General features: G+C 34.3%; 2 protein-coding genes across 2 annotated transcripts; both read right to left on the bottom strand.

The window, feature by feature from the left end:
* Positions 1,629-2,983, bottom strand: LOC104777846. The gene has a single exon (XM_010502174.1). It carries the CDS (start codon positions 2,812-2,814, stop codon positions 1,732-1,734), a length of 1,083 nt encoding a protein of 360 aa, XP_010500476.1. The 5' UTR covers positions 2,815-2,983; the 3' UTR covers positions 1,629-1,731.
* On the bottom strand, positions 4,261-5,949 carry LOC104777845 (BURP domain protein USPL1-like). Its single transcript, XM_010502172.2, has 2 exons — positions 5,730-5,949; positions 4,261-5,240 (listed from the first exon to the last, which is right to left on the bottom strand). Exons 1-2 carry the CDS (start codon positions 5,784-5,786, stop codon positions 4,455-4,457), a joined length of 843 nt encoding a protein of 280 aa, XP_010500474.1. The 5' UTR covers positions 5,787-5,949; the 3' UTR covers positions 4,261-4,454.

Genomic DNA, 9,793 nt, shown 5'->3' with positions numbered 1-9,793 from the left:
TCAGACTGCAGAATCGACGGGAAATTCTGAGAAAGCGCGACCAAGAAAGCCTTAGAAATCGATGGATCACCGTCGCTCTCACTACAACTCGTGGCGGCAATCACAACCTCACCTGTAAACCTAGCAACCTCGGTACCGAATTCCGGCGATAGATCCGCCGCACACGAAAGATAACTCAAGAAATCACAATAGAACGCAGAGATCGACTGCGAAGGAAACGAATGCGGCCAGAACGAACGGCGGAACGATGCAGGTATAGCGCTGAGAAACTCATTCACGACGGATTTGGCACGGTTATCGATTGATTCTGGATTCTTGGAGATGATCCGAGCAACGGCCAAAACCGCGTTGAGATGACTCCGAGAAACCCTGGGCGATTCAGCGAGAAGCCATTCCGTTTGTGGACAACGACCGCATATCCAAGCTAACTTCTCCGAGAATTGCTTCGGATTCTCCGCTATAATGTCACAAAGCTCCGTCAATGCCTCCATCTCCGATCAAACAAAAAATAAAATCAAACGCCACGGAACAAAATAAGCGATCAGATCTGCCTGAAGAGCGAGTCAAAATCTCGTAGGATCCACCAAGAAGGGGAAAATCATAAATGTGAGTGTAGAAATTGGTTTTAGAATTCAAATTTCGCTCAATTCGTGCCTCTGTGTTGGGAGAGGAAGAAGCAGCCATGGAAGGGCTCGTGGGTCGCCTGAGTCGCCATTTTTTTTTTTTTTTTTTTTTGTCCCTTCTTCACTTTTTTTGTTTTTCTCTCTCTTTGCTTCGCTCTCCGGTTGATAATTTTGTCCGTTGTGGAGGATGTACGAAGGGGTAAATTTGTAAACTAGTAGACCAAGTCGATTTAACCGGTCTGATTCGTACTGAACAGACAACAGAGCGTGTAAAAAGAAATTTAACCAAAATCTGAATCGGTTTGAAATCTAACCAAAATCTGAATCGGTTTATTTGTGAACGATGTGGCCACTGGCCAGCCTTAAGCGAAGTACTGTAATGAAATGAAACGTTCCCGCTTGTAAAAATCTCTGGGAACTTGTAAATTAATTTGGTAGTTAAAAAACATGCACACATGTTTTTAATTTGAGCGAAGAAAGAAAGAGTCCGTGTGCTGACTTATTTTTTTGCCTTTTGACGATTGAAAATGATAAATTCAATTATTTATATGATTTACAGTTTATTAATAAAATTAATCAATTCTTTCTAGAAGCTAGAGATTATCCAAAATTTGAATTTTGAATTTGCGTTAGATTAGAAAAACAGTTAAGATTTAGACCGATTGATTAACGTAGTAAAGATCTTCGTCTAAAATTCAAATCACATCATAACAAAAATTAGTTAAGACAATTTAAAAAAAAAATCAGGGTTGACGACAGTTGAGATACTTTCCAACAAAATATCTAGTATCATTTATAACGAGAGGATTCGAAAAATCAACGCGTATTTACTAAATACAGATCATTCATAAAATGAAAACCATGATTTGTATATATTAATGAGATATTAAACCAAAGTCCATGGATAAAAAAAGATACAACGAAGAAGAAAACGACAAAAAAAAAAACAAAAGAACCCATGCAATGCAATTCCCATATTTCTTTTTTGTCACAAAATTATTCCACCTAAAAAGCAAAACACAAAGGTCCAAAATGCCAAAACAAAAGTTGCAAACGTACTGATGAATTAAACAAAGGGGATAGAATCAATCAGCAGAGCTAATATAGCTCAGCGTCTAGAGCCGGAGTCAGCACGGTCAAAGAGGTCATTATTAGGGTCAAGCATCTTGCAAAGACCGAGATAGGTCAAGTAAAGCACACGGTCTTTAGCACCAGTACGATGACTCTTGGAGTGTTTGCAAAAATTCTTGAGCTGTTCCAATGTACAATAACCCAAAGTCTGTCCCATAAGCAAAAACAACCAATTGATCTGACTCTTCCTCTCAGCAATCACAGGCTTCACAGCTTTCTCACGGCCACAAAGCTCACACCTCTTTTGCTCAGGATTTGTCCACATCTGAGGAGCTCGTTCCCTCATGATCCTTTTCATCATCACGAAGATCTTCTCAACCGCCGCGAACTTCTCCCTCAGATCGTAGCTCATCTCGTACACTTGCTCGCAGTGTCTGCACTGAACCTCCCCGGTGATGGTCGTAATCTCTTTCGACTCGAGATACTCTAAGGTATGAATCTCCCCTCGTATGTTCGTCGCCCATGGAAACGGCGGCGGAATCGTCTCGGGCTTCTCATTTTGATTTACGGCGGGTTGTGGTATAGGGTTACGAACGGGCGGCGGCGCGGTGTTCGTCATCATCATCATCGCTGGTCCCATCTCCGGAGCGGTTAGATTCGGCGGAAGAACGAGGGAGAAGCGATCAACCGTCGTCGGCGAAGGCGGAGGCGGAATCGGCGAAGGAAATGATCCTTGAGATCTGCTCAGCCACGACGATGGTGGAAGCAACGACATCGGCGCCGTCATGAGATAAGGCGAATAAGTTTTAGCCAACGAACTCGGAAAGATCTCATCATGATGTGTTGTTTCCCAAGTCATCTTCATAGGTTCAGCAAAAGGCGACGGTGGTGCTAGACGAAGCGATGGATTAGCCACCGGAGGGATCTGATGAGAGAAGTACGATTTTGAACCCAAGCTTAGCGAAAGATACTCATCGATATCACGTAAAGCATGTGCGCACTCGTGGCCGTTGGTCATCGTCTGAGTCGTCGTCTCGTTGGAGCGATTCGTTTCACGATCGTTGGTCTGATGACGCCGTGCAGATCTCCTCCTCCGGTTAACGCCGTCGTAATGATCCATATGTGTTTCTTCTGTGGGAGAGGGGGAACGAAACGACAAAAAATAAAAAGGCGTCAGTGTTTTTTCTCTTGTGGGTGTGTGATCGTACGTACACTGTTATAAGCGGAGAAAAGGACGGGAAAAATGTGGAGAAAATGACGAGCAAGAAAGAAGCGAAGAGAGAGATAAATTAACAAAATAAAAATAAAAGGATCTTTTTCTGTTACGCCTCAGAAGAGAGAATTCAGAGATATTTCCCCTACTACTGATTAAAAAAAAAATTCAAAATTATCTTTGTGTATAACTAAATTAATAATCCTAATAAACATAAAGATTCTGATAAACTCTAATTATAACAAACAAACCTCTTTTCATTTTTCTTTTAACTGTTTATCAGGACATCTATTTTTTTTATGTTTTGATTATTTCTCATTTTCAGATTTTCACTGCTCAGAAAGAATAATGTCTTAATCATATTTATTACGTTAAAAGGGAGATTTTATTGTTTATGAATTAGAGCGCTGTACATTATGGTTATGGCCATGCATACATAAATTAATCATTTACACAAAGTTAACTGTTTTAGTTTTAGTCTTCAGCTGATCAAGGGGAAATAAATTAGTCAGATGAAATAGCCCAACAATTAAAAAGCCCAACAATAATTGGGCAAGTGTGTGTGTGGCCTTAAATTTATATTCCCCTATTAGATATTGTAAAAAAGAATTATCCAACCACACTTGCAGTATAATAGAACTTCTTCTTACCTCATCAGCTCATTATAAAATCTTTTGATTGTTTTTTTTTTTTTTTTTGTCAGCATGAGAGATCTTAACTTAAAATTAGGATTAGTATGACTGATAACCGAATTCTATACCTTTATTTGCGAAATATGATGTCTTAGAAAAAATATACGTTGTGTAATCGGATATATAAGAATAAATTTTGCTTAAAACATATGTGAAATCATGCTATAAACCATTTCGCTATTATAAATTATAGTAATACTTAAAACCTTAAAACTAGTCTATTGTTTAACTTTGTGCGTAGACGTAAATATGGAGCTAATAAAGTTATTCTATACAGTATAGTTGTTTAATTTAGCCTTTAGGTACATGTTTTGTTTAATTAAACTATGTGTTTAAAAGTACATGTAAATTGTAAAACTATCTTATGAAAAAAGTTATCTTATGTTTGTTATCTAGAGTAAATAAAATGATTCAATGGTGAATATCTTATAGTAATGAATAACGATCAGATAATTATGTTCTAGACAGACATGCATGTCCGTCGTCTACAACGTCGCGAAAGATTCATTAAACCTATTTATTTATTAATTGAAAGGAATGACAAGTCGCAATTGAATTGATGTTCCTAAACTAAACGTAAATTTCATGGACCAAAAAGAGCTACGTACGTACGTACACATCATGTTGATGTATAAATATATATATAGTATTATATATTACATGTTATGTAACAACCTTATATTATATGTTACATGTAGCATTGTCACGTCGCTGCAAGTCACACAAAAGAGGCAACACCAAAGCCAACAACAAGGCTGTCTTTTGTTTTTTTTTTTCTTTTCTCCCAAACCATAGATATTACAAGACGACACATTACATACTCACATTATATATTACCTAAGCCTATATTCTCTCTTACTTTGTCACCCACACAATGTTATCAAGAGGGAAGAAGTGGCAAACCGGTCCTGACCTCGGCTCCATTTTCAACACCTTGAAGGCTACATGATCCACGTCCCACATGGATGTGTCCATGTGGCAAATAGCTGGTCCTAATACCCGTTGTTTTCCATCATCCGTCACCATATTAACTTCAAAGAGTCGGCTTCCACCTTTATGACCATGGCAATAGTAAACAGCATAAGGGTATGGCATCCTATGACATCCCAACATCTTAATCCCAACAAGTTCCTTAGGAGCCTCGACGAATGTATAGTTATACAAACCGTAACTTATCGGATCTCGGGTAGGTGCCATTATTTTAGACGTCATGACTTTGAGGTCAACATTAGACCCCAGTGTTTTCTTCACAAGATCAACCATTGACTCTAGAGAAGTACCACAAAACTTATGCTCTCCTTCAATTTCTTTAGCACCACAATGTCCCAAAGTCGCCTTTACGGCTTTTCCTTGAGGAGAGTCTTTGGAGATAGAGAAATGGTCGAGAAGAAAGTTAAGTTTCGACTTGGTGAAAGGAATGCGATCAGCTTGTTGTCTTGTGAGAAGTGGAGGAAGCTTCTGAAGATCGTTTTTGTAGAAGTAAATCCTTAATCTGGTTCCTAGTTTGAGATCATTGAGTCTGAAATACACGTACAGTGAAGGATCATCGAAATCACCATCTTTCAGAAAATGATTAAGATCTTGGCCTTGTTGTTCCTTGATCGATATCAGCTTTCTTGACGTGTGTGCCTCCACCACCCACTACATTCAAGAAACACAAAACCTCTTCGAAATTAGATACCAAAATCTTAAAAAAGATTCAAAGTTTTGTTTATAAATTTAAATATATTAATATTTTTTCTTCAAAAAGGTTTCCAGAAGATAAATTAAAGAAGACTTTTTTCTTTTTCTTCCTAACAATGTGGTAGGAACCATGATGCAGTATGTACAAATTTAATTGATAAATGAATATGGTATAACTTCTCTATATAGTATCAATTACTTTTTCTCCGATTGACGGAAACAAAAGGGAAGGTTTTATGTTGCATAAATTGTGTATCAGAATTACAAATTATGTGATTAGTTTATATTTTGCAGGATTCTACTTTCAAGAAGCAGCTAAAGAAATAAGGATTTGAAAATTGAATCCAAGACTCTTATATATAGAACACACACACATATATATATATAGAGTATCAAATATATGTTACATATTCAAGTGAAGAGTAAAGAGAAAAAATATATATATACCAGAGAGAAGAGTAGGAGGATGATGAAGCTATTAGAGAGCCTTAAAGTAGAAGCCATGGAGTTTATGATCTCTGCGGAGAGAATGAGTTTCTTCTATCTTCTTCCTCCTCTTCTTAATATTTTGACTTTTTGTTTAAATAAGAAGAGAGAGAAAACTATTAAAAAAAAAAAAGGTATTCAAGTGATCTTATAGATCTCAATGAAGTCTGAACACCCATCTCTGTATATTTATAATAATCCATTTACTTAATGATGAGGCTGACTTCTCATTATTTTTTAAAAAATTCAAGGATTTTATTTCATTTATTTAAGTTACATATATAAGTAGACTGTTAACAGTTTTAATTCCATTTTATTTGTATAATTAATAATTCTGAAGCCTGCAGCTTCTTTTACATCGTCATCTAATTTGAAACCGTAAAAGATACGTTGATAAAAAAAATGATATCAATCCAAAGAGATTGGTTCGATTGATTCTATAATACAAAAAAAATATAGTTCATAGATCATCCTTTACGTCGTAATTGAAAAATAGAAAGAACTAACTCTTCTTTGTATATTAATTATACATTCGTAAGCCTTTAGAAAAATAGATATATAGAATATATTCCAGCTATAGTCATCTGTAAATCGAAAAGTTTTTAATGAAAATAAAATCCATATATCATTAGTGCTAATATTTGCGAATCTGTTTTTGCATGTAGTCTCTAGAACTATTGGGGGTCGACACTATAATGTAAATTTGTGTACTGCGCAATGAGTATTTTCTGAGGACTCGATCTTGCTTCTTTTTTTGACTGAATACTCTTTGTTAAATGAAGTCATCGTCATACAAGATTATGCGAATGCATTTAATTTTTTTTTGTTCAAAATGCGAATCTATATGTTATCCCTATCATTTGTGAGTGTTTTCTCTTTCTAGAAAATGTAACTCGCATACAAGGTTTGGTCCGATAATTAAAGTTCAAGATTTATATATTCATGAAAAGTAACAACATCCACGTTGAGATACCGTATATTNTTAGAGAGCCTTAAAGTAGAAGCCATGGAGTTTATGATCTCTGCGGAGAGAATGAGTTTCTTCTATCTTCTTCCTCCTCTTCTTAATATTTTGACTTTTTGTTTAAATAAGAAGAGAGAGAAAACTATTAAAAAAAAAAAAGGTATTCAAGTGATCTTATAGATCTCAATGAAGTCTGAACACCCATCTTCTGTATATTTATAATAATCCATTTACTTAATGATGAGGCTGACTTCTCATTATTTTTTAAAAAATTCAAGGATTTTATTTCATTTATTTAAGTTACATATATAAGTAGACTGTTAACAGTTTTAATTCCATTTTATTTGTATAATTAATAATTCTGAAGCCTGCAGCTTCTTTTACATCGTCATCTAATTTGAAACCGTAAAAGATACGTTGATAAAAAAAATGATATCAATCCAAAGAGATTGGTTCGATTGATTCTATAATACAAAAAAAATATAGTTCATAGATCATCCTTTACGTCGTAATTGAAAAATAGAAAGAACTAACTCTTCTTTGTATATTAATTATACATTCGTAAGCCTTTAGAAAAATAGATATATAGAATATATTCCAGCTATAGTCATCTGTAAATCGAAAAGTTTTTAATGAAAATAAAATCCATATATCATTAGTGCTAATATTTGCGAATCTGTTTTTGCATGTAGTCTCTAGAACTATTGGGGGTCGACACTATAATGTAAATTTGTGTACTGCGCAATGAGTATTTTCTGAGGACTCGATCTTGCTTCTTTTTTTGACTGAATACTCTTTGTTAAATGAAGTCATCGTCATACAAGATTATGCGAATGCATTTAATTTTTTTTTGTTCAAAATGCGAATCTATATGTTATCCCTATCATTTGTGAGTGTTTTCTCTTTCTAGAAAATGTAACTCGCATACAAGGTTTGGTCCGATAATTAAAGTTCAAGATTTATATATTCATGAAAAGTAACAACATCCACGTTGAGATACCGTATATTAGAAATCTGCAAAAGGCCACGAACAAAGTATATTCGATATGCTAATTTTCGAAAAAGTTCACTCTGAAATTTTCGGATGAATAGCTGACCGGATTAGCTGATAGGATATAACAAAAAGAATGATACTCTTCATTTTTCATCTTTGAGAATTTGCTCGTCTCGTTATATATCTTATCACCAATTATATGTGTGGGATTACTTGATAGACAATGTATATTACTCGGCTCACATGATCTATATATGATAGAACAATGTGGAAGACCCCTCGTTCGTAACGCTGAATCGCTGATAGATGATTCTTCCCCATTTTTTAAAGTGCCAAAAGGGTACGTGCCAATTTCATAGGCCGATATCTTTAATAGTAAAATTGATCTCCNCTTTGTTAAATGAAGTCATCGTCATACAAGATTATGCGAATGCATTTAATTTTTTTTTGTTCAAAATGCGAATCTATATGTTATCCCTATCATTTGTGAGTGTTTTCTCTTTCTAGAAAATGTAACTCGCATACAAGGTTTGGTCCGATAATTAAAGTTCAAGATTTATATATTCATGAAAAGTAACAACATCCACGTTGAGATACCGTATATTAGAAATCTGCAAAAGGCCACGAACAAAGTATATTCGATATGCTAATTTTCGAAAAAGTTCACTCTGAAATTTTCGGATGAATAGCTGACCGGATTAGCTGATAGGATATAACAAAAAGAATGATACTCTTCATTTTTCATCTTTGAGAATTTGCTCGTCTCGTTATATATCTTATCACCAATTATATGTGTGGGATTACTTGATAGACAATGTATATTACTCGGCTCACATGATCTATATATGATAGAACAATGTGGAAGACCCCTCGTTCGTAACGCTGAATCGCTGATAGATGATTCTTCCCCATTTTTTAAAGTGCCAAAAGGGTACGTGCCAATTTCATAGGCCGATATCTTTAATAGTAAAATTGATCTCCATATATATTGAATGCTTCTGATTTTAATCTTAAATTTTGTTTTTAAAAGTATGTCACCCTCACTAAGTTTTGTGGTACTCTTCAATAAATCTTTTGTTGACAATGTGAATGGTAGACCTTTGGAGAATTCAAAAGGATTAAAACAAAACTAGTTTTTTTAAAACTAATTAGGACTGTAAATTAAAATAATAATAAGAAAACAAAAACTAAAAGCTCATTGATCTTTCATTGAACTTAGTCGCAGTATCATTGACCTAATTAATTTCTTTTTTCGTTTTCATAATTACTCTACTTCTATGGCGACAACCAACCCACTAAATAAAATCTTTGACTTTAATACAACACTCATTATGTTTTATCATCCTAATTTGCACGAAAATAAGGAGAGAAACAAAAAAATCAAAATGAATATTCATGTTCGTGGAATCTATTTTTTAGTATATGGATATGTGGTTTTAATGGTACTACGGAGAAAAAGAAAACATAAAAAACACGATTGTAAGAAAATTTAAACGTATCCGAGATTTGTTAATTTAATTAATCGTACTCCGGTGTCAAGACTTGTTCTTAATCTGGTTTGAGTGCTACTAACACAAATCTTGTAGCTTTGCATTAAACTCCCAAGCGATTAGATATCTAAGAAATGAAAATCAAATGAAAAGAGAAAAAAGTATAAATGAAAAGCAAAAAAAATCAAATCCTGATATTAATTTCAACTCACAATTTTATTTTATTTTGTTTTATGGCGAAACTAATGTATTTGAATTGTTTCAATTTCCCTTTTGTTGTACATATTTTTAACTAAACCTAATACAAAGTGTAAAATAAAATAAATAAATAAAACTCCAGTAATCAACTTATGTGTATAAAAATGCAGTAAAAATGTCAAATAGTACTTATATAAAACAGAGAATAAAATCCATATAGACAGCGGATATATCCATTATACTAATGAGCAATAGTTGTAATGTTTGCAGTACAAAAAGAAAAAGAGAATTGTAATATTTTGAGCATGATTGAGAAATATAAGTTGACTTGGGCATTAAAAGGCTAATTCCAACAAGTACATGTAGAAGTTGACTAATA

This window comes from Camelina sativa, chromosome 3 (assembly GCF_000633955.1).
Source record: "Camelina sativa cultivar DH55 chromosome 3, Cs, whole genome shotgun sequence".
Classification (NCBI taxonomy): Eukaryota; Viridiplantae; Streptophyta; class Magnoliopsida; order Brassicales; family Brassicaceae; genus Camelina; species Camelina sativa.
This window is presented reverse-complemented; position numbering and strand designations above follow the sequence as displayed.